Source organism: Cupressus sempervirens, chromosome 10, assembly GCF_028749045.1.
Source record: "Cupressus sempervirens isolate cs-2001-9-10 chromosome 10, ASM2874904v1, whole genome shotgun sequence".
Taxonomy (NCBI): Eukaryota; Viridiplantae; Streptophyta; class Pinopsida; order Cupressales; family Cupressaceae; genus Cupressus; species Cupressus sempervirens.
The window spans coordinates 487,230,763-487,257,928 of record NC_143127.1 but is presented as its reverse complement, the minus strand read 5'-3'; the positions used below and the strand labels follow the sequence as shown (position 1 = coordinate 487,257,928).

Here is a 27,166-nt window from a genome sequence, read left to right as displayed (position 1 = left end):
ATATTAACATCTTATATATATTTCAAAAAATGAACTTATAAAATTTTAAAGAGATAATAAATATGTATTATATTAGTAAGAAAAAATATTTTATTTAAAACAATATAAGGTGATTTAATTAGTGGAATTCTAATCAAAAAATTGAAATATTTATGAAAAGTATCTAAACCATATACTTAAAAATATCCAATAAAATAGTTTAATATAGTAAAGTGAGTGAAATATTACAAATATTCAAATTATATGTGATATTTTATTATTAACTAAACTAAAAAATTATTATATTTAGATAATTCTAAACTATTCATTAAAAGATACACTTTTCTAATTTCTTTGTTTAATAGAAAAAAATATTTGAAAATAGTTTAATATCATAATATTTTTAAATATTCTTACATTTAATATAATTACATCTTATAATTCATTATCCAAAATTATTATAGAAAACTCACTCTTTTTTTACTTAACTATGAAAGATGTAAGATGATATTAGCATTGTTTAATCAATAATGTGTAAAGTAGATAATTGATCTTATCCGATACTTTAGTATAGTAATTGTAAACTAGATATAATCTAAGGGATGAATACTAATTTATTAGTTTGAAAAAATAATAATATGTTAAAGTAAATCTTGAAAGTTTGAGGAATAATAAGTCAATATATGCAATCAAGTCATTGGAAGGTTGATGTGAGATGCTAGTATATGTAATCAGTTTTGCTAATTTCTGCATATGTAGTTGACAAAGATAGTTCAGCTAGATGAAAAATATATTTTGTATGAAAAAAGTAGAAAAGAACTTGCGGATGCATGCAAAAAAAAGCAAATGATGGTAGCTCCAATGAGAATACTAATCTGGCGAGCGGGTAATGATGATAGTGATGGCATGCCTGCTGCAAAAGCGGTCCAAAAGCTAGCTAGTAATCGTGATTTTAGACAACTACTGAAGATCCAATTTGTGTAGTCAAATATTTTACAATGTTGGGATGACTTTTCTGCTACAGAAATTTTAAAATAGCTAGCTTAGCTGTCATGTTGCAGCTTGACTGGATTGTAGAGTGCCTAGGATTATTTATGACTGAATTTTAAATCTTTAGTGGGTGGACTGATTATTATGTGCTAAGTGGCATTCGACAAGTTTGGAGCTAAGTAGTGTTGTTATCATGCCGAATTGTAATATCTTGAGGTTTTTGAAGTGGTTCATTTGGGTAGAATTTTAGAAAACGGTATAGTTTTATGAGCTTCGATTTTATCGATATAACATCTATTGTAAATATCGACATATATCTTTATGTAAATTTGTATATAAGCGACGATTCCAAATTTTCTTTTTGGTTCTTTCCTGGTTAAGATTTTTGAACAAGTTTTATTAATAAATATATTCAGTGGCTTGCCCACTTTTGCCTTTAAAAAAAAAAAAAAAAGTCAATATATGTTCATAATATAACTAAGCTTACATAATTTTATTGTTAGAGGAGTTCTGAAAAAATGGGTCCTATAAGACCAAATAAATTGAACCAATTATAATCTAGACAAATCATTTTTCATACTATATTTAATTGATAATAAATATATAAATCTTAGAAATAATGAAATTAAGGAAAAATGCCTAAACATAACTGGTTGATTTGTAAAAAATTAATTCACTAATAGTGCTAAGTGAATGCAATAGTACTAGCCTACGATAAGTACAATTCTAGCCTAAGGCAAGTACAAGAAGTGCCACATAGTGGCTAAGTACTTGCTATTGTAATTTTGTAGTGCTAATAGTGATAAAAAATAATATTGCAATGTTTTAAAATTATTTAAATAGGTCATTACAAGAGTGTTGGATATTTTACTTTGTAAGATATTAGAAATAGCCCCAATCTTACTAAACAGTAAAAAAATGAAAAAAAAATAATACAAGACAATTCAAATGGAAAGATAATAACCAACCCCCAAAGCATTATATACATACAACAAATGAAAAAATAAAAATAAAATAATAATAAATCAATTAAACTTTATCTATTTATAAAAAATGATTAAAATTATTTAAATAGGTTATAACAAGCATGCTGGATATTTTATTTTAAACTTTACCAGTGTGAGGCCGCATAAATTTTGATATAATCAATTCTCTATATTACATGAACTTTGCTTGAATTTTAATTTTGTTGTGAGGTCTTTTTACTGATACATCATCATTTTTCAGATTTAGTTCTATAATATTTTTCTTATTATATATTCTATGTTTAAAATTTTATTGTTTTGAATAATAAGAAACATAAAAAAATTAATTTTTTTAATTTAATAAGATTAAATTTTATATAAATAAATTTAAACAAAAAAGATAAAAATAATATATGAATAAAATATGTTTAAAAATCATTAATAATTAAATATTGTATAATTTTTTTAGATAGATAATTTATTTAAAAAGAAAAATTAATCTTTTAAATAGGGATAAGATGAAGATTAATGTTTATCAAATTTAAAAATAATAAAATTTCATGGGAATGTAAAGGATTTTGAGATTTCCAATTATTCTTAGTTGAACATTGAAATCTCATTTAATTGTTAAGTGCCTAAAATTATGCCACATAGCTAAAAAACTCGATTTTTTTTACAAAGATTCGTTATATAAGAGTCTAACAAGTTTATCCAATCAGATGATAAATAAATTGTTTAGAGAAATTACAAACTTAAAAATATTGCATTTAATTTCAGAAAATATAAATTGAATAACAAATTAACAAGTTGATATATTTTCATTGGTCTACATACTTCAATTTAATCACTAGTTAATACACTAATTCCAAAAAGTGATGCAATAGTACTTAGCCTATCGACAAGGTGTTTTCATTTAGATTATAATATAAAAGAATAAAGTGTTTTCAACAACATTATTATTTAAATTATAATATAAAAGAATAAGATGTTTTCAAGAACATTATTACTTATTATTTACCAAGATATTCATAATAGTATTTTTCAATTATATTAACCAATCAAAGCAAAGAATTTAAAAGTTTATATGAAACTTATAATCCACGACACTATGCCATAGTTTTTGAATTTACATACCCTACCCCTTAGTGGGATTTGAACTTGTGACCTGTCTTTCAGAGTACAAGTTCTCCACCACTAGGCCAGCTCAGGCTGTACAACTTCTGCTAACCCAATCCTCAGACAAGAAGTGGTAAATCTTTTATTGCTGGACCATATATAGAAATCGGTATCCTTTTCGCTCTGAACGCAGATGCCCGCTCCATTAAGCATTCAAGTTTTCTTACAGGAACTGAAAATTTAAGAATCCCACTCTTGTTGTTGCAGCAGCAGATTCGATGAACACTTAGTCTTTGTTATGCTCCAAACTGTATCTTGTTGCAGCACCCCTCAACCCCAAGTTATGCCGCAAATTGTTTGATAAGCATTCGTTCCGTTCTCGCAATGTTTTCTCAACCCTCGCCACTACCGATGCCTATTCCCAGTCCCTCTTTTCACAATTCGCCTCCACTAAACTCAACATGTACGAGGCTGACATTACTCGCATTTTCAAATATAACCCCGCCTTACAAAGGCTTCAAACCCTAGAAAACGTCGAGCAGGTTATTCATTTGTTGAAGCGATACGGCTGCTCTGAAGTCCATATTGCCAGAATAATGAGGGCTCGCCCCAAGATTTTCTCATATAGTGTCGAAAGAATTTTGGAACCCAAGATCAAACTGCTGGAAGGTTTTGGTGTTGAGGGCCTAAATCTGACGGAGCTCTTGACGGTGAACCCACACTTTTTAACCTGCAGCCTCGAGGACGAACTTCTTCCCAAGCTGAAGTTTCTAAAGAATTTATATCAGTCCCAGGATGCGCTCGTTAAAACCCTGCGACGAGCACCAATGCTTCTCACTCGCAGCCTGGAGAGGACCCTGAAACCCTCGTTGGCATTCTGGGAGGGATGGGGTCTTTGTGAGACGGAATTCTACAAATTCTTGCTGATATGTCCGTCCGCTCTGTTACGCACTTCTTTCATGCCCGCCCAAGCTGATCACATTCACAAGATTGGCGCGGACAAAGGAAGCAAATCATTCAAATATATTTTGAGTTTGGTAGCAAAGAGTCGCATTGAGACCTTATTGAGGCCAAGATTCAGAATCTCCAACACTGTGGGCTCTCAGCGGAGGAGACCTGGCAAGTATTTAGGGTTTATCCTCGAGTGTTATAATTTTCCAAGGAAAATATTAGTGCAAAGATGAATTTTGTAGTTACTAACATGGGGCTTCCTGCAAATTATGTAATGAATCATACTTTTTTGTTACTGATTAGTTTGGAAAAGATCACTAAGCCCAGATTTCTAGTTTGGCAGAAAATCAAATCCACCAATGACCCCGGCGTACCGCTTTTGTGGGTATTGACAATGTCAGAGACAAACTTTGTTGACAAGATTATAAGAGGTCATCCCGAATCAAAATCACTTTTGACAATTTATGAAAATGCCATCGCTAATGCTTCCAACGGCATAAAGAATTCAACCAATCGATGATTTGGATTGAGATAGGGAGAACCGGGATTCAAAAAACGCAACAAAAGTATTAATCAAGTCTTTTGCAGAAGAGGGGTAGGCGCCTGATTAATCAAGTATGCATTGTAATTATTAATGTTTTGATGCGAGCCGTTTGCTGCCACTACCCTAACTGATTCGAAGTGCTGTAATTGGGGAATATTTAATAACGAAAAGTTTTGTTACAGCTGAGAGTCCATTTGAAAAAATAGTATCATTATTTTCGAAATTGGAATAGTGACAGAGCAAGGTGTGAATACTTTGAACGGATTTTTCAGAAAACAAGCTGTAATTTAGGAATTTTTTGAGTTTGTTCACCACATAATTGTTGAAAGATTACATGAAATTTAGTAAATCAGAATTATATAAAAAAAAACGTAAAAATTAGTAAATTGCTCTTCCTGTAAGCCTAATTGCTCTTCCTGTAAGGTATGCATTCTAATTATTAATGTTTTGAAGTGAGCCTATTTCTGTCACTACTGTAATTGAATGTGCTGTAATTTAATAACGAAAAGTTTTGTTACACCTGAGAGTCCTTCACTATTGCATGTCAAGAAAACATGAGTTTTACAAGGACCAAAATGCTACTTAGAAAGTAAGTTTACCGACTGCGCAAACTATGCTACCATTCGTAATACAAAAATCAGCCATTAGACTGTCTAGGAGAGTTGAAGCATCTATTATGAAAGTTAAAAACTAAAAGCCAAATACAAATACTTCTATTTGGAGGCTATTCTTCCTCCTCTTCATCACTGAACTCTGAGGTTGTGAATCGCATAGGGGAAGGGATGAATGTCACGGGTGGAGGCTCCCTATCCGCAGCTTTCCTTTTCCAGACACCTTCTTCCTTAAGCTTTTAGACTAGCTATGCAAGTGGGATATTAAATTCATCCAAGAGGCTGCTTTTCTCTTTTTCCATCATGGTGGTGAAACCACAAAAGAGGTCCCTTTTGCCTTCTTGCATAAACTGCCAGAACTGTTCCTCCTTGAGTTTGAATATTGCGGTGACTTGCACAACAATGTCAGCAAATATGAGTCTCCTCAGAGACTCAGTAAGGATTCTATCTTTACCCTGAAAAATGTTATTATTCCTAAATTTCCAAAGAGACCAGAGTATAAAAGAAGAAAGAACAGTCCAGAACACATTAACACTTTTGCTGCTAATATTGATTTTGCCAAAGATAATATTGTCAAGAAAAAAATTACTCGCAAGTTCAAAACCAAATAGATTTCAAATAACACGGGCAAAGGAACAGTGCAAAATAACACGATGGACCAATTATGGTTGTAAGCAGACGGAACAAATGTTGGTGCCCCCTCCCAGTTTTTTAAAAGGTAGCTTATGCAACAACATTCTCCAAAAGAAGTAAATGATCTTTGGTTCGACAGGCCTAGCCCACAGATGGATAAGGATTTTCTTCCAGTCAGCATGAGTAAGGGAAAAATTCCAGCAGGCATTTAAATAATCAAGAATGATAGTATTGGAGAAAAGGATAGAATATACATATTTGGTTTTGACTAAATGCAGAGTGGAAGAGTCAGGCCAGCACAGCTGGAAAACACAAGTGTTAGGAGAGCAAGAGTCAACTTTGACTCCCGAGCCTTCAAGAGCTCTCTTGATAAATCAATAGTTTCTTTTCTGTGATTCAGGCAAGGAGTATCTATCTGTCAGCACCGGCCAGTCTAGTAATTGTCCATTGCTAAGAATATCAGTAAAGACCCTTATACTTACTTTGGCCCATTTCTTCGCTGAGGAACCTTGAACAAGGGCTAGAGGTTTGAGTTTACTTTTTAAATTCCACCAAAGAGATCAACCACCGCACCAAATGTTACCAGCTTCTGTTCTTTGGATGGTGCTAAGCAAGGGTCTCACCCTTGCCCAACTTTTCCACAGTGATTTGAACCTGAGTAATGAGACTCTCTGTGAGTTGTCCAAGTCGGCGAGTTGTGTTACCTCAGCCGGGTCAAAATGACCCATGACCTTGACTCGATGGGTCAACTGGGCTGACTCGCTCAACTACTGACTGACTCGCCCGACTCAGCTGACTTGCCTAGCTGACTCAGCTGACTCATCTGACTTATCTGATTTTTAATTTCTGTTTTTAAATTTTTCTTAATACATCTAGAATTTACCTTTGTACATATGTAATTGATGTATGTTACGTATGTGATCAAATTACCTTCTATTTCATGATGTTATTGTGTCTTTAAGCTTTATTCATTAATGGGTGTATGGAATTTCTTTAAATCCTAAAAGAAACTTCTAAATTTAAAGGGTTTTGTCACTTTGCCGAGTCACAGGCAAGTCCGAGTTTGGTCACGAGTCGAGTTACCCTTGTCGAGTCCGGGCTAGGTCCGAGTCTCGTTACTTTGATCTGAACACATTGGGACCCCCTACCACTATTCTGCCTTCCAGTACTAGGAAGTCCAAAGCATCTAGATCACTCCAGAATTTAGCCCCACAAGGGTGCCATCTACTTAAATTATGTCTAATAAGAACTTTCCAAGGTTTATCTCCCTGATTTTCTTTAGCAATCCATTTCACAGCTAAGGCTATGCCCTGTGTTCTAAGATCTTTCAATCCCAAACCACCATATTCCTTGCTTTTAGAGCACCAATCCCACCTGGCAGCATGTGATTTACTTGTTCCTTTCCCATCAGACCAAAGAAAATCACAAATAATCTTTTGTCGAAATTCAAATTGATTGACATTAAAGAGCCAAGCTGAGGAGAAGTATATTGAATAAGAAGAAAGGGTTTTTTGGCACACTTAAATCCTCCCAGCCATGGATAGGTAGAATGAGTTGCACTTATTAATTTTTGCACTTATTTTCTCTTCGACCCAATTCCACTTCTCATTTATGTTTGGATTAATGGCAAAAGGAATCCCAAGGTACTTCACAACATGACTTGCCGCCCTGCTCCCACCCACCAACCCCCCCAATTAATACCATATTTGCAACACCAAGGAGGAGGATGAGAGTTTCATCCCAACAAAATGCATTTAGGGATAGATATTTTGCTCCTAGAAGCCACAACACAAAAAAGGTCTAGTTTGGTCATCAAGTTGCCCATATTTTCGTCTTCTAGGGTAAAGAGAAGAACAGTGTCATTTGCAAGTTGGATATTGGAAATCTCTCCTCCATTTGGAAGACAAGGGCCTGCAACCTTGGGAGATAGTGAGCTATCTCGGAGTAAGTAGTGGAGAGAGTCTGCTGCTATCACAAAAAGTGCAGGGGCCAGAGGGCAACCCTGCCTAATAGATATTGATAGCTCAAAGAAGTCTGATCTATCACCATTAACTTCTACCGCTGCATTAGCATCCTTCAACAGAATTCCTACCATGTGTACAAATGTTTCCGGAAAGCCAAGTGCTTTCAACATCATGAGGATAAAACCCCACTCAAACCTGCCATATGACTTTTCATAATCAATACCAACATCCCAATATCTTGTCTTGAGCTCTTGGCCCAGTCCATGGTTTCCCAATAACGGGTTCTCTAATATGAATCTTCATTTCACAAAACCTGTCTGAGTAGGGTTAATAATCTTAGGCAGAATATGTTCAATCCTAGAAGCCAACACTTTAGCAAGAATTTTATAAGACACATTGAGGAGTGCTATTGGTCTCCAATTTTTGATAAGAGTTTTATCTCCCTTGTGGATCAGCTTGATGAGGCCTGCATTAATCTCCTGCTCCATGGAGCCCTTTTCCAGAGCAAAATGGTATACTTCTTGCAACATGGGGCCAATCCACTCTACATTCACCTTAAATAATTCAACTGAGAGCCCATCCGGGCCCGGAGCTTTATCTTTACTCATTATAGATATGGCACCATTGATTTCATTAAGTGACATAGGAATTGCAAGTTGGTCCAAGTCTTGCTTTGACAGTGTCTTTGGAATAATGGACTGAATCTCGTTTCTAGCCTTCTTCATAACATCCCCAACATTCTCTGAAGTGAACATCAATTTGTAGTAATGGCCAAATGCATTTAGAACACTTTTTGAATCTGTGAGAGTGGCACCATCCTTGTGTTCGCCCACATCTTCCGTTTGTTCTCCATGTCAAGCAGTGGTGCAGTTGTGAGAAGCAGTCTGGGTGAGACTTGCGGTTGAAGAAACCTTGGCATTATGGCAAGAAAAGGCAGCTGGAATTAATTTCTTGAGTTGGTCGGTTTTCTCAGCCCCAGGGGAGGCTAAGGCCATTCAATGCAGGTACTGAGGGAGTTAATGAGGGCTCTACGGAGGCTGAGTTGCGGAGCCCTCGCCCTCTCGCTGTCTCGTTTTCTCCAAACTATCACCTGAGAGTCCTTTTGAAAATAGTATCATTATTTTAGAAATTGGAATAGTGACATTGTGAGGAGTGAATAAGAACAGATTGTTCAGAAAACAAGCGGTAATTTAGGATTTGTAGTGAGTTTGTTCCACATATAATCCTTGAAAAAATACATGAAATTCAGTAAATCAGAGCTATATAAAAATAATACATGAAAATTAGTAAATCAGAACTACAGCAGAGTGAAGTTTGTCTGCAATTAGAAAAAGTTATTTAGATAGAAGCTAGTTGCCGGGACCGGATATGGGTATGTGGGTATAAAAAAACTTGTATGACAGAAATTTTGGTAGTAGATTGGGTACGATTTTGGTACGTTCCTACAAATATATATTTACACACAAAAAATTGTATGTGTGTATATGAATGTATGTTTATATATACACAGCTTAAAAATAGAATTAAGTTTAGAATGTCATAAACCTACATATATAATAAACAGAACCATTACAATTTCAAATTTTGGAACTTATCATTCTAGTTTAAATTCAGGTTTTTGTATCAAGAAGATCAAGCCAGAATCTTGCGGTAGATAAGTTCAGAGCTCATTTATGAGCATATCTAAATGATCAAATTAGAAAACTAAACATTTCAGCATTTAAAAATGCAAATCCCACATGTTAGGATCAGATTCAGGTACATTTCATACCCAGAAATGCCCAAAAAAGTTTGAGATTCAGCAACTTAGGATAGAAAATATCAGTACTAACTGGTTTTTGGCTTACTTTGGTGACAGTACTCTCCAGAACTATTTCTTGTTTGAACTTGACAAGTCGGAAAACTTTATTTAATAATGGTTTGCAATTGAATAATTTAAATAACATTTAAATCAGAATTGAAAATCATCTCGGAATTCTTGAAAAAGCTGCAAGCTTCTTAATTTTAATGGACTGATTGCTCTGTTACACCTAGCCAAGACACTCAATTAGAAAAATTTGGTCATGATTTTATGAGTTTGAGGTTATCAATAGATTAAACAAATTGCTGGGTTTAAATAAACTGTTGCCAAACAAAAGAGTGCTGAAAATGAATGCGACTGTTTCAAATTTTAGCCTTTGTGGTGTTGAACAATGTCATGACTACTTGAAACAAGTCCGAGCCTCAACGTGATTGAATCTGAGTAGTGCTTTACAAAATAACTGAAATACAGAAGGTTCTGCAGAATGGCCGAGTCATGACAGCAGAGCTTGTTGCTTCTTGTCCAATCCGAAAGCTCGCAAGTCTACTACAATTGCATAGAGCTGAAGTTATGTTTTTAAGCATGCAACAATTTTCATTACTAATGCCTCTGTTTTTCCAAGTCCAGGGGTATCCCCATGACTCAGCCTGGTGCCCAGTAGTCTGAGGCGAGCTGGGGCAAGACTAATCCTCTGGGGATGTGCCTACTCACCTGCAGAACCAGTGCATTGAAGAAGCATGGGGCTACTCACCAGGTGCAAAATGGAAGTGGTATGTTTGAATTTTGAACAAATTAATGCAAGCCAAACAGAAATATGCCAAAACCAATTTTATTAGCTATGAACTTCTATGCATGTTATTAACATACCCTTGGAAAAAAATATCTTCCTTTGAAAGTTGTTTATCTGAACTTTAGTGTTACTAAGGAATTTCCTACTTTGGAATGAGACTACAAACATGCTCAGCTTTAAGGTTATATATCACTGCCCAGCTTCAAGGTTACTAAAACAAAAATCATAAGTATCAGCGGTCATCTTCAAGGCTTTATTAATGGAAAATTCACTTTACCACAACTTAGAATTTGGAAATCACAGTCTCAAGATATAGTTGTAGAGAATTGGAGAGAGAAAGTGATGAAATCTGACATTGATGAAATCCGAAAAAGTGATGCAATCTGACATTAATGTAATCAGAGAAAGTGATGAAATCTGACATTGATGAAATCTGAGAAAGTGATGAAATCTGACATTGATGAAATTGTCAGATGCTTTTGAATGCTGGTGCCCTTGCCAATCATTGCTGCAGGTCTCCCATCAATTTACAAGGCAAGGAAGTCTGATCCTACCTTATATATTGCTATTAGTTTGCATTTATAGTTATCAAATATAATTTTATAATGAGACACTGAAGCATGTTTGTAACGATAATCAAGATTAATGCTGCACTGGACACATTAACTTGTGAAACTGTTGGAACCGTTTTCAATCTCTCCCACATTATATGAGAACTGCTTGTGTAGACTGGTTTTGCGTGTATTGCATGAAGATAAAAATTGATTGTTTGATCTCCGGTTTGCAGGAATATTCACGAGATCCATTTCCATTTTAGTTGTCATTTAATGTATTGAAGATCTCTATTTATTGAGACAGTTTATAATTTATCAATTGTCTTTGATCTTAGATCAGGTGATCCTTGATCTTGTCATCAAGAAGATTTTGCAATCTCATTTGAATGAATATAGAGCTTTATCTGTTTTTGAGGAAATCTTGTGTTTCTTGTAATCTCTTGAATTGATATCAGAGTAGAGTAGAAAGGATCCAGGGAAGAGTTGGTAGATTAGATTATTGTTAATTTATTAGAGAACTCAGATTCCATTAAATGATTCTTGTGAAAGAAAGTTGTTGTTCAAGTAAGGAAAGTGGATCACAGAAATAAAAGAAACTAGCTGATATGAATGCCCATGAAGTGTTTCAAGCCACTGTCATAAGAAGTAGATCACAAGCTATATAGAACTTGTTAAAGGAAAAGTGTAGAAATGAAAATCAAGAGGTCAGCTGCTGCAAGGAGAGGCATAAAATTTTAATGGAGAAGAGATTGTGAGGCATCAATGTGAAGGGTGATTGTATGTTAATAGAAACTATTACAAAGTTTAACTTGGAAGGATTGTGTGATTGGAGGTGTACTAGCAATGTAAGTTTCATTCATTTATGTCAATGGAGAACGTTGGTAAAAAAGGTTAAGAAAGACAATGCAAGGTAAGAAGGATTTTTTTAAAGATAAATTAGGGCATGGGTAGGGGTCTTATGGAGGGGGCTTAAAAAATTGAGTGGGTGGTATAGAGATTTTTTTGGAATATTTTAAATCTGATGGTCCCATAAATTTCTAGTGCAACCCAAAAGAAGTTGGGAGTTATGAATTTTAATATTTATAAATTTAAAATATATATCTTCAAAATTTATTTTGTATTTAGAAGAAATTGACAAATTTGGTCTTCCTTTTAAAATCTTATTGTGGGTAGGAATGTAGATTTTAGACATATTTTCCTACGCTGGTGGAGCTATTTCTAATCTCACTATTATTTTTGTGCCTTTAAATAAACAACCTAATTCCAAATGTGCCTTTAGCAATTTGTTTTCTTCCTTACAAGGCCCCTTCTTCCTTGAAAATAGAAGCTTAAGCTCCTCTAAGGGACCTTGGGCTTAGTGAAATTATAGTCTTTCTTGTGAGACCCCTTTTTTCTTTGAAAACAATAAAAATTTACTTTTTTCTAATCTTTGTCATTTGAAAAATTAAAAAATTCATGTAAAAGTTTCATAAAAAAATATTAATTAAGTTATATTAATATTATCATTACAACTCATCAAATTTGCGTTATAGCTATTAATTTTTTATTAAAGAAATCACCTATTACTTTACTTGATATGTAATAGATTATCAAGATATCATTATCTCATAACACTAGGTCAAATGTGAGTGGAAATTTGTCACCCAAACAAACTTAACTGAAAATGAAAAACAACAATATACTCACTTTATTAATCATCGCATAGCAAGCCACAAAATCAGAAATGATAAACTTATGTAGCGAGCATCTAAATATGGGAAACACAAAGTTAAACAAGGATATGAAATCATTACTAATTCTCAGAGATGGGAAGAAACTGAGACCCCCTTTGGACTATGTTGGGTTTCAACTTTTGTACTACAAGTTGGTATCTTCCTATGGGCTGCAATCCAAAATAGGATTTTAAGTGTAGATAGTTTTTTTTTTAAAAAGGGCTTTGAAGGGCTCTCTAGATGCTCGCTCTGCAAAAATGAATTTGAAACTATTGACCACATATTATTTAATTGCCCTTTTGCAAAGACTTACTGGTCATGGTTATGCAATAAATTAAAATGACATTCGACCTTCCAAAACAATCACTGGTCATGGTTATGCAATAAATTAAACTGACATTCGACCTTCCAAAACAATCCGAAGGACCAACTTAAAATGGATTGAAGTCTGGATTTTCAAGAATTTACAACATCCTTTGAAGGGTTTCACCCTCTATTCTATTATGGGAAATTAGGAAGGAAAGGAACTAGAGGATATTTATGAATGAGGAGGTATCTATTTCTTCTCTCCTAAACAAAGTTGAGGTTAGTATAATATAAATTATAAACAAGAATCTCATAAACTCAGTTTAAAAAAAAGGAACACTTATCGCTTGGAATGCAAGAATTAAGAAAATTTGACGTAATCTCATCAATCCCCAAATGATGTACCCCAAAGCTGATAAGCTAGCTAAAGCAAATTGTAAATGGATCCCACCCCTTAAGGGTTGGGCTAAACTAAATTTTGCTGGAGCTTCAAGAGGTAATCCCGAGAATGCAGGCATAGGTGGTGCCATTCATAATGACAACAATGAATGGATAGCTAAATATGCCAAATTCCTAGGAAAGGCTTCAAATAATTTCGTAGAAATAAAACCACTTATTATTGGTTTGAATCTAAGTTTAGATCTTGATATTAAGCATTTGGTTATTGAGGGAGATTCACAAATAATTATAAGTGCAATAAGGAAAAGTGAAACTCCAAATTGACAACTTAATTCTGGAATAGAAAAGGCAACATAATTGCTAGATCAATTAGTACTGTGACTCAAATTCAACATATATATAAGGAAGGCAATGAAGTAGTCGATGCCCTAGTAAATGCTGGGGTTTATGGTGAAAATATACTCATGAAAAGAGAAGAAATGGTTAAATCAGTTTAATCAGAAGACTTATAACAAAATAATTATCAGTTAACTATAGCCTCTTGTCAGCTATGATTCCCTTTCTAAGGTTGTTTCATTTCACATTCTAGTTAGACTTTCAAACCTTTTAAATAATTGTCCCATCACTACCTTATATCTCAATTCAATCAACATCGACTCAAATTCAACATATATATAAGGAAGGCAATAAAGTAGTCAATGCCCTAGTAAATGTTGGGGCTGACATTGAAAATATACTCATGAAGAGAGAAGAAATGGTTAAATTAGTTTAATTAGAAGACTTGTAACAAAAAATTTATCAGTTAATTATAGCCTTTTGTGAGCTAGGATTCCCTTTCTAAGGTTGTTTCGTTTCACATTCTAGTTAGACTTTCAAACCTTTTTAAAAATTGTCCCATCACTATCATATATCTCAATTCAATAAACTTGGAATATAAAATCATGAGTAGATAATGAATATAGATTTTAGTAGCATAGCAAAGGTGGAAAACTTCAGAACAAACAATTTTCTTTATGTACTACATTATTAATGTTGATAGGCATTTTACAAAGGCAAAAAGGGTAGAGAAGGATGGTGTGTGTGTGTGTGTTAATGTTAATTTTTATCTATCTCGGTTAAATTTGACAACCATCTACATGTCAAAAATTTTAATTTTATTATAAAAATAATATATTAAAAAAAAATTAAACACCACAAAATATTTGTTAAAAATATAATCTTTGGAGATATAAATCATCAATTGGATGTAGTAAATTAAATTTTAATCATTTTTGGATATCTATCGACATTTCTTTAGATAGATTTATTTAAGATATCTATATGGTGATATCTACTAGGATAATTTTATCAAAAAGAAAAAAGAAGACATTTTTTTAAATTAGATATGTTATTTTATAACTACTAATATTAGCAAATGGTTTTCATTATTATCACTAACAAGGATCTTGGCCAAGTTTATTCCTTTTTTGTAGGTCTTATTATAAAATTTGAATTTGATTAGAGGAATGGAAAAATCTAAGCCATTAGATTGGAAAGTTCATATCTAGGTTTTCAAATGAATAAGCTATCTTGAAATCAAAATATGTAAATGCTATAAGATAGAAACAATGTCTAGCCAAATGAATAAAAATTAATGCTCTAGTCGAACAAGATTAGTTTAATGTTAAGGGCTCTGACCATTTATTGGTCAAAATAAAAATTAAAAAAATACGAGCTATTAGTAAATAACACTTGTTAGTTAATCTAATTAATATTTTAAAACTTATTTTGATCAAGTAAAAACAGGTTTTGAAAGGACCTGAAATCTTGTACAAAGGGACAAAAAAGATATAACAATGAGGATCTTAAAAGAACTATGGAATACCACCCGACAAACTAGAGGGACACACCAAAGTTCTCAACAAGAGGGCAAACAACCTAAAAAGCCACATACCATCAAGATTTACATGTTGGTCTAGTGTTTTGAGAACATAGACATATTAAATGAAGGCTTGGAAGATTTGACTTTTTTTCCTTTAACTGATGTTCAACCATCCTCCACCTTCCCAACAACCTTCTACCAATCCTCACTAACCCCCAAAACCCTCACAGCAGGAGAAGCACCAGCAATAGTGTTATGGACAAAGTCAGCAATAGAATAAGGGTCAACCGCAACATTCTGAATCAAAGCCGCCAAAAGGATAACAACGGAATCATCAGAATCAACAATAGAAGAAGGGTCAGCAACAACATTCGAAGTCAAAACCGTCTTAGGGACAACATTTGAATCATTAGACACAACAACAAAATCCTCAGCCGAAGAAAGATCAATATGAGAAGAGTTATCCAACCCATCTACATCCGTGGATACTTTCTGAACTGTATAGTGATCATCCAAAACTCCCAACCACCAAGAAGGTGATTTCATCGATTTTAAAACTTGATATAAAGTATATTTTATTCTATTTTAAAAATGTTATTATTTAAATAATAATATTATTAGTTACAAAACTAAAAACAAGTATAAATTTTACATTAATTGAAAAGTTAAAAACAAGTACTCACGACTAAATGACACTTACCACTGGCAATTCTGTCATATGTTAGCATAGCAATAAAAATGTTATCTCGATTTTAATTTTGAATGTTTACTGGTTAATTTTGCATTTTGGACAAAACATTAAATAATATTCTTTGATGACTGATTGAAATATTAAACAATATACTATGCATAATCGACAGAAAATTTATATTAAATAGTATTTGCAAGAGGAAGGGCTTGCCACATGATCAAAAGCTTGCATTCTATGAAAAATGGTGTGTATACTTTTTCGAAGGAGAGAAAATATGGGGACAAAATTCAGATCAATTCAACAAGAGAAATAAAACATGAAATTAAATTCCTAAAAGATAGAATATTCAAAACATGATAAAATGTATTTTGAGTATAATATTCAAAACATGATGAAATGTATTTTGAGTATAATATTATAAATGTTCTTCTAATTAATATCTTAAGATTGAGAAAATTAATGGGTAAATCAATATTTTAGTAAGATAAATATTTAAAACATGATGAAATGTATTTTGAGTATAATTATTATAAATGTTCTTTAAAAAGATTTCTTAGTAACATTTGTTTTAAAGATAAAATAATTTCTTAAGATATTTATAAATTGAAGTTTATTTTTAGTGAAAATATCATTCATGATAATTGGAGAGAATAATAATAATCTTGATATAGATTATTTATGACTAAGGAAGGATATACTTTTCACTAAAGATAATTATTTCTATCATAAGTGAAGTTTTACAAGATCATTAAAGATAGAATAAAAAGAGGCGTTTTCTTCATCAAAAGAGAGACACATTTTTACTTGGAAACAAATATGAGCCGAGGGATCATAAAATCAAAAATTATAAAGTGATGATATTCTTTGATATTAATGTACATATTTAAGGTTATGACAAAAGGATATCACCATATAAAGAACTAAAATAGAAGTGATGGAATTTAAAAAGTTCATGTTTCGTAGGGAAATTTAAATATGATTCAACTTGATTATAATATTTGATTTATAAGAAATCAAAAGTTGAATTTGCTAAGGATCAAATATGTTTAATCAAAGGTAAAAGTTTTGGCAAAGTATTTGCATACAAGAAAATGATATTATTCTCTTATGAAAACCACAACAAAAGGTACGCTTTGTTTTCTTTCCTCATGGTTGATTAAGTTTATTTCATGTGCAAGAGCTTTGTAATGATTGAGGAAAAGGTGATTGGAGACAAAGGAAATCAAAGAAAAATTAACAAAGAAGCCAATAAAAACTCTGATGAAGTAGAATAAGGATTTTTTAAGAACATCATTAATAATCATTAGTAGGGTTTTTAATTTCTAAATAATACATTAACCAAAGATTGTGACCTTTTGATTGTAACGGTCTGAAATGCTCCCTTGTTATAACGGAGAAATCAAAACCATGATAAAAGGACACTGCATACTTTTTTCTTTAATAATGTACAATTAATGTTTTATTCAAACCATATGCCTAATTGTAAGCTATCAAATTCCAAGTTTAATATGAATCAGGAGTTGTTCTCTTCAAAAGGTGCAATATTGTTATCTTTATTGATTTGTTCTTCATGATATCTATTAAATTAAAATAGATGACCAAATGTGAAGTCTTATGGAACAATATTTTGAATTTTTTATAGTTTGAATATCAGAGTTAATATTGGTTGCCAAAATTAAATCTATCTTATTGGCCTTCCTGAGAAAAGTTAAAATCAATAACACTAATTATAGTACAAATTCAAAGTATTTGAACACATAGAAGCCATTTGGCTGATAGTTTGGGATTGTCTCATTAGACTATACATATAATCATAAAGATGCAATTCCATTACCTAAGAAGGAGAAGGCATTGGTTTGTAATTAATCTCTGGAATTTGGTTGACATTTGCATTTATTTAATTACATGTAATACATTTCTATAAAGAATTCTTTCAAAAACATTTCTATTAAAGCATTCTCTTAGTATTCAAATATTTAGTTGTTGTATTTACAATTTGATCTATTTCAAGAAAGTAATTTTCCATCTTGAGAAGATCACTCAATTTTCACATACATTTCTATTTGTTATAAAAAACCTTGAACCTGGAAATTAGGTTGAGGTATAGGCCCATCCACCTAGGTCCCACAAAGCCTAAAGTGCAAGGAAAGAGGGCCATAGTCGATCACTTCCTTTAGTTTGCGAAGTTAGTTGAAAAATCCCATCATTGAGCAGGAAAGCTTGTAGGATTTTCAATCTGTTGATTTGGGAACCAACAAAAGTACTCCACATATGACCCTGAATTATATGTCATGGTTCAAGCACTAAATAAAATGAGACATTACTTGCTACCAAAAGAGTTAATTGTCTTCATAGACAATCATGCACTCAATTGCCTCAATGGACAAAATAAATTAAGTTCTAGGCATATGAATTGGGTAGAACAAGTGCAAGCATGCACATTTCAATGAAACACAAGAAAGGCCAAGCCAACAAAGTGGTAGATTCCCTAAGGAGGATGATTGCACTAATATAAGTTAAATTGCAAAGCATTCATTAGCACATTTGGGGATAATTTTCAACGTTAATTTTTTATGTTAGGCCAATTTGGCTTGTTTAATTCATTGTTTTACAAATTTGATCCTGATAACATTGAAATTTTGATTACGGTTAAATTTTGCATGAAACTTTCAACGTTGTTGGGGATATAAACAAAAAAAAGAAAAGTGAAACTTCATTTCATCACACGACAATGTGCGGGCGGGAGGCTTCAGGTGTGACCAATCAAGAGCTTTTCAACGCCATCAAGGTAAGCTTGATAAATTAATTTCATTCTCCACATCCTTTTCTATTTGGAACTTTCTTTCAAGGTAAGGTCTTGTCCTCTTTTGTTTACAACTTGCTTAATTTCAACGTAAGGGTTAAAGGTATTTTTCATTTTTGTTGTAAGGGTTCAAGGTAATTTTTGTTTGCAACTTGCTTAATTTCATGGTAATGATTCAAGGTAGTTTTACTTCGGCCATCAATTATGGCGATCAAACATTGTTCATATTGCCCAATTTCTCAATTGGATTCTGTAATGACCTAGCCGTTTAAGATTTTTAAGTGTTTACTTAACCAAAAAAGTGCCCTTGACTATGATAATAAAATGGGTCTATTCCTTCATGGTATAAAACAAAGCCATATTCTCTGCATAAGACTCTCACTAGTTGCCATGTAATGTTATTGTTGCCACTGGTTCCCACAACTCTATTACTTTGGTGAAGACTAGAATGTTAGATAACATAAAGAATTAAAAATACAAATCTAGAACATAATAATCAAATAAAGAGGAATACTGAATGAACAAAGATGATAAACCTAGGATATAAGACCTCAAAAATGTCTGAAATGCCAAAGCTTGAAACGAAGAATCCTAAACTAGTAAAACTTCTTATACGCAACCCTCTAACAAGGGTGAGAAAATGATCAATGATTAATACTATTATCCATATGAACAAAAATATCATATTTTTATCCACTAAAAAATTCAGTTGCTTTTTAAAAATGTACCTAAATATTTTAGTTCCTAAATTTTCATTTGAAAGTAAAGTTAGTTAAATGAGGTGATAAAATTGCATATGCAGATGTATGTATGTATTTATGTATGTACATATGTGTATATATATGTATGTATGTATGTATATGTATGTATGTATGTATATATGTATGTATGTATGTATATGTATATATGTATGTATGTATATGTTATGGTGGGATGAAGACCGAATCAACAAGAGTAAGGAAAAAGTAAAAATCCACAAGTTTCAATGAATGAAATGACCTTTAATGCCTCTAACACCTAAACGATTGCCAAAGACCTATACTATGATCCAAGGTGGTTTGAATGGTCTTAAAATATCAAATATAAGGTGATTCAACTAGTTCTTCCCTTCCACAAACTCATTGTGGTCATAAACTAGAAAATGCACAAGATAGGCCTAGTAGCCCTGCTAATTAGATCTCCAGAAAGCTTCTAAAATGCATAACTTTTAAGACTTCCAAAACACTAAGAAAAAATATAACCTTTTCAAATACCCTTTATTTAATACTTCAACAAGCCAAAAAGGATAGATAGGGTTACTTTGGAAAACATACTCTATTTTAACACTTGATCAACAATTTAGGCCTACTAAATGATGGATTTGCAAAGCAACTATAAGTGAAACTTACCCCCAAACTTCAAGATTCTCCATACTCTCATAAAATGAATTGAATTAGAGGAATTTGTGATCAATTTGAGTTTATAGACCCTACAAGTGCAAAAGCCCCAATTTGTGTTTCAAAACCTTAAAAAACTAGGGCTTCCTCAATCTATACTTTCCCAACACTTTCTTCAACAACTGATGGATGGAACACCTCGTCCTTACCATATGTAGATACAATCCAACATAAAATCAGCCACCCCTTAAGGCCAATGTGCTACTACTGTAGCATACCCAACAATTTTAATGTAAAATTCCTTAAATTAGTTATGGTGCACCAAAATACTTCATTCCCTCCTTCAAAAATGCATGTAGAATGGTTAGTTGCTACAATACATATTGGAAACAAGCCATTCCATGAGAATCAGGAACTTACATTCATGGAATGACTATTTCATAATCAAGTCATTAGAACTACTTACAAACTGGAGAGTATTATGATAGTCAATAAAATATGAATGGAAACACTTCTGGAAACCTTCAATCAAAGCATGAAAGTGGAAAATTAGATCATAGGTTAATGTCCTTATTTCATTCAAGATCAAATTTTCTTCAAAGATAACCAAAACAATGAACAAAACTTGTAAATCTTGCAAAAATAAAGGTTTTCTTATTAAATCTATGTGGAGTTAGTATTTGATCTCTGCAATGTAATCATAGTCTATCAACACGTCCAACAGTTTGACTGTTGAAACTTGAGACTTAGATGTTGAAGGAACAATATAGATAGGTGGAAGTTTTCACGGGGGAATTAGGAGATATTTGTTATTTTTATTCAAACCCTAACTGTAGGGTAGGGTAAACAATAGGCTTAACAAAATCCAAAACTAAAACCACTTTCTCCTATTCGACAACAACAAGTTATTGCATTCATCAATCCTCAAAAACTCAACTTTCTAAAAACATAAAACCAATTGATTATCACTCTTCAAACAGATTTTAGAAAGATTTAATATGACTGTGCATGACTTTCCCACCAAAAGGATTGCTATTTCATTCTAAATTCATATAGTACTATTCCAACCCTAGACTAGGTTAAAGATAATCAATTTATAGGTCACAACTCTTGACCTTACAACTTCATCCTTCCAGGTTTGATCAAAATAATGATGTGAGTGTTGGACTTCCAAATTACAAGAAAAATTGCAAAAAAGTTGCATGATAACTTTTATTGCAATTTTTATAACTTTTACACAAATTTCAAATAAAAGAATCCATATACCTTCAAAACTATACCACACTAAGAAAAAAGATTAAAAAACACAAAAATGGAGATTTTTGCTCAACTCATAATGTTTGACCAATTGTTGACCAACTTTTGACTTGCTAATAACCTTATTACAACATGTAAACAACTTGCCTAAATGCATGTTTGAGATTGCCTAAACTATCTTGTGTCAACTTGGATGCTTATTGACCTTCTATACTATCCTACCTGGTGTTTGACCACCTTATTTAGGACCTAGGACCCTTGCACCAAGATCTAGGATTTTGTTGTTGTGCTATTTTCATCGATGTATATGTATCTATGTATGAATGTATGTATACACACACATATGTATATGTATATATATGCGTACATGTATGTATGTATGTATGTATATATGTATGTATATAAACAATAAAACTCACTCAACAAGTAGCATGATCTCAAGCTTTTAAATATAACTATATAAGGAATGAGTTAGGATGTATATAGGTCAATTGGTCTAGTTGCTAATTAGTTGGGTTGATTACAAATTCCTATAGAACTATCATCAAATTAGGTACAATAAAACAAACAATCAACTGTTCCTAGCTGGCATTAACTTGACTGGTCTATTTAGACCCATTGATTATTGTCACAAGATTTTAAACATAACTATATAAGGAGTGAGTTAGGATGTATATAAGTTAACCTTACATTAACTGTAAACTAAAACACAAAGGTTACATTAGGGTATTACAGGATTATAATTATAGAAAATTGTCTAACTCACTTGAGTGGGTGTATGATGGTGAAGAGTTGTATTAGGTGAGTAAATCTCACTAGTGGTTATAGGAATACAACTACATCAAAACAATTAGAAAGCAAAACTACATATTTGTTAGAGTGAGTAGTTCAAGGGTCTTGATCCCGTATATACGAGTATGTAGGCAGCTTGGTAGGCAGAGTATGCCTGTAGTGTGCAAACACCTTGGACATAGTTAGGTGGCATGGATCATCACAATGTGGTATGCACTTTCTCCCTTACCTTGCAGATGTAATAGTTCAAAAGATTTCTACCAAGTTGAATGAAGTCTAGAATCAATGCTAATGTTAAATTGTTCAAAATCAATGCTAATATTTATATTGTATAATTTATTTGATTTGTTTAGATACCATCTGTACTGAAGAGATAGTAATATTTAATTATTTAATTATTATCAATTATATACAAGATACTACTAATGCTTGTATGTTTATATTTGTTATAATTTTGTAGCTCGAATATTTGCTTGTGAAGAAAGTCCATGCCTAACAATATGAACACAACAAAATAAGGCGACAATTGTTAAATTGTGGTCTCACATGCATTATTGTTATTATTGTAGATCATGGGGATGCTCAAACTTTGAAGTCTCCAACATGGTACTTACTTTTGGTGGGTGAACATGGTGAATTCCTTAAAATGGCCTTAACATAAGTACTATGAATTACAACATGTTACTTTATTTATAAGTTGTATGTAGACATGGAGCTATTCTTGCAAGAGATTGTGTATCACACTTGTCCACCAAGGAGGAGAAAGTATTTGATTATCAATATTAAGGTATATTAATCTTCTAAGTTTATTGGCTTCAGGTTTCTTATACTATCTTTTTTACTATCAATATCTTATAAGATTCTCTACAAGTATGAGCTATGAATCTATACAAGTCAAATGAAGGTGAATGAATGTAGATTGTAGGATGAAAGATGACTCCAAGATTGGAGGGGTATGAGAGCATTAGGCACCAAAAAACATAGAGTTTATTTAGTTGATACCAAGAGTTTCTTCCAGGTTTTAATTGATTATCATCCTTATTTTTCCAAAAAAAAAAAAAGACCCTGAGATCCCTATTCTCTCCAAGCTCCTTAAAGCATGTCATATAAAAATTTATGTCTATATTGAGAGAAAAAGTCAAGAATTCTATAGGTTGTGAAGACAACATCATGCCTTTGTTAGTATGCAAAAAGTGCGCATCATTACTTTATTGTAGTTATTGTCATAACTAGTGGCAATGATATATAATGATGTTTATTTTTTGTTTTCCACAATGGTGTTGTATATCATGGAAACATTTGATTATTTGTCATGGAATGACCCTAAGAAGTAACTTTCCACTGACATTTTTAAAAAGTGTTCTCATAGTCAAAGCCCTCCTTGATATGCTTTGACATAAATGGACTTATGTTGTCATAGGTCTCTAATTCAATCTTATTTATTGCTAGCATGTGTATTATTCACATATATTGATGATTGACATGCTACATTGAAAATGTGTTCAAAACTCACCACTATTGGACTTGCAAAATGTAGTCATAAAATTGGCCCTTGAGCACAAAACTACAACTTTGGTTTCTCATTCAAAAATATGGCCTATCAACAAAAATCAATTTGATTAGTGTCAAAGGGAATTTTTTCTAAAAAGAACTCTGACTACCTTCGATATTTCAACGCTTACTATCATTGATGGTATAAGCAACCTGTCGAAACATCTCTCAAGTCGTTGCTATTTCAACACATCCTATCATCGAGAGTATGACAGACCTATTGAATCATCTCTCATGGTCAATGATAGTTCAATGAATCCTATCATCAATGATGTGCAATACCCATTGGACCATCTCTTGCGGTCATCGAAATATTGATATTTTGAACTAGATGTCTAACGCCATCATGTGACAATGATGGCAATACTTTTTGATGGGTTTTTTTGTTGATACATTGACACTCATCTTGTGCGTCAAACTTTCAACTCCAGTTTAGCAACAATAGTTTTTGACATTTTTGAGTTGCAATTTTGACGAACACGTGTTGAAAAATAGGTCCAAATTTACTAGTGATTAATATAAAGGCACTTAAGGACATTTACAAGGATGCTCATGATTTTGGTGAGGCATTCAACATTTGTTCTCAAATCTTAGACATGTATTACTCTAACTTCTTTGAGTATTTTTTGCAAAATGGATTACTATATAAGAGATGACAATTATGTGTACCTAAATGATTAATGAGTAACATACTCTAAGAAATATAGTGTGGTAACCCAAATGGTCACTTTGGCATTGACAAATTTGTTCATTTTAAAGATAATTTTTTGCAATTATAATTACATTGCCATTATATTGGTGTATTCCAATTAAAAATTTGAATGTTATATAAATATTTGTAGAAGAGACATATCTCCTTGACAATTTATAAATTAATCATTAACTAAATAATATTAATATAACGTGTGTGTGTGTGTGTGTGTGTGTGTGTGTGTGTGTGTGTGTGTGTGTGTGTGTGTGTGTGTGTGTGTGTGTGTGTGTGTGTGCGTGCGTGCGTGCGTGCGTGCGTGTGCGTGTGTGTATTAGTGCTTATCTTATTTATGGTTAACCAATGGCCATAGAATGATTATTTCTAGGTCAATTGAATCCAACAAAAGCTACAACCTTAAAACTCCCTCTTAGCTAGGGAGGACTGCTATAGAACACATTATGTTCTTAAGCATATACATATATCATTTCAATGTGATATTATTGACATATTTAAGGTATCAACATATATTCATCAAAATAGATGTGATCTTTCATTATCATTAGAAGTATGATTCAACAAGAAATATCAACTATAAGATATTGATCAATCTCATATTCTTGTGGTATGTGGACTAGCATCAAATCCATGATGCTTACCAAGAGAATATGTTATATCCTAGTAGGATATGAGTTATATGATTTTTGGCACTCTAGGACAACAACTTAATGTAGTCTATATATATATATTAGTGTTTATCTTATTTACGGTTAACCAATGGCCATAGAATGATTATTTCTAGGTCAATTGAATCCAACAAAAGCTACAACCTTAAAACTCCCTCTTAGCTAGGGAGGACTACAATAGAACACATTATGTTCTTAAGCATATAGAGATATCATCTCAATGTGATATTATTGATGACATATTTAAGGTATCAACATACATTCATCAAAATAGATGTTATCTTTCATTATCATTAGAAGTATGATTCAACAAGAAATATCAACCATAAGATATTGATCAATCTCATATTCTTGTGGTATGTGGACTAGCATCAAATCCATGATGCTTACCAAGAGAATATGTTATATCCTAGTAGGATATGAGTTATATGATTTTTGGCACTCTGGGACAACAACTTAATGTAGTCTATCAGATAACAAATAATATGGGTGTCATGATCAATATTATGACAAGTATCATGACTTCCAACATAGTTTGGGAGATCAACTTAATGTAGTCTGTCATGATATGTTCATCATCATGATATCCAACACTCTGGGACATCAATTTAATGTAGTCAATCATGATAACAAGTCAAGCTATTGTTAAGATTGTCACCTTACAATAGTGACCTCACAAATACATCAATGAAAAATCATCACCTTTTGTGACATAATCCACATGTGCAAAATAGTAGCCACCATGAACCAAGTCAAAGGGTGGAACATGGTCTTTCACCTCAACTTCTCTCTCACAGAGAATAATGTATTACAAGGAATTTCACTTCAAACTTTTGTTTCATAGAAAATAACTCATTAACAAGGAATTGCACCTGGAAATTCTCTCTGAAAAAAGATCTTAGAAATTTGAATTCTCTAGCTACTCCCTTATAGGCTCTCTTCATTCATGGATATGTGTGATAAAATTTTAGATTCCATTTGAATCTAATATCAATCTTATGAGCTCCTATGTTTCCTTTGAAGAAGTGTCAAACTCCGTCTTAATGGAAAAATGCTCATAATCTCAATCATCAAGAATATTCACTTCAAGAGCCTCACTAATGTTAGAGTGGGGTTGCTATTGCACCAAAATATTAATTTTTCAATGCCCAATACAACCACTCAACTTATAGTACACAGGAGGTGGTTAATCCCTTGTCATGAATCTCGAGGGGAGCACTAAACAAATTTTCAATAATCTTCCCCTCAGCGTTACCCGAGGGTCTAAGGATTTGAAGTTGTGACCAAGCTCTAATACCACTTGTTAGAGTGGGGTTGCCATTGCACCAAAAGATTGATCTATCAATGCATACTCAAATTATAGTACACAGGAGGTCGTTAAGCCCTCGTTGAACAAATTTCCAACAACTAGTCATTAGATGACTAATGAATTCTAGATCACAACTTCTTTTAGATTGCCTTCATAAGATTGAGCATGCACAATATTTGGTAAAGTGCCATCATTCTTTTCCTACAAGATCTTCTTTAGATACCAAGGAAAATAACTCATATAGTACATATAGAAATACAAATAAGAGAGAGACTATAATGAGTAGATACATCTAATGCTTAAGAATAACAAATACTTATATGTACATCAACATCCTTGATATTAATTTTTCTAATGAAGGTTCACATGCATCAAATCAAAAAATGCCTTTAATAGGAATGAAACATTGATTAAGGTAATTATTCACCATCCCACACAATGTAAAATTCACATAGACTTAACTTTATAGACTTAACTTTTATAGGGTTTTCAGTCTTTTAGGGATAGATCATTAGAATAAATTAATGTATTCTTCATGAAACTTTATCCCTTCTGGTAACATGAGACAAAGATTCATAGGTCTATGGCTATGGATTTCCCTTTAGTGGTCCCTCTTTTATGTCCTTTAAATTCTAAGGCTCAGTAGGATGTCATCACTATACTCCTAAACATATTTTTTTTAAAATTCCATATATACATATTTTATTATCAAAATGATTATAAAATTGAAAGACATATATGTCCATTACTGGCTTAACCTTTTCCTACCTACATGTGTAATCACCTAAAAATGGTCATCTAGACTATTAGCCCCCTTTTTGGCTAAATTAATTTAAT

General features: G+C 32.5%; 1 protein-coding gene across 1 annotated transcript; it reads left to right on the top strand.

Moving 5' to 3' along the window:
- Nucleotides 1-3,090: 3,090 nt before the first annotated feature.
- Nucleotides 3,091-4,726, top strand: LOC149534792 (uncharacterized). The gene is made up of 2 exons (XM_089806509.1): nt 3,091-4,169; nt 4,345-4,726. The coding sequence occupies exons 1-2, from the start codon at nt 3,512-3,514 to the stop codon at nt 4,362-4,364; spliced, it is 678 nt and encodes a 225-aa protein (XP_089662635.1). The 5' UTR covers nt 3,091-3,511; the 3' UTR covers nt 4,365-4,726.
- The last annotated feature ends 22,440 nt before the right edge of the window (nt 4,727-27,166 follow it).

Excerpts from the sequence above, each read along its gene's own strand:
- LOC149534792 (XM_089806509.1), top strand. The coding sequence starts at position 3,512 with ATGTACGAGGCTGACATTACTCGCATTTTCAAATATAACCCCGCCTTA. Across the intron at positions 4,170-4,344 it reads CTCTCAGCGGAGGAGACCTG|AAAATCAAATCCACCAATGA; the intron begins GCAAGTATTTAG and ends CTAGTTTGGCAG.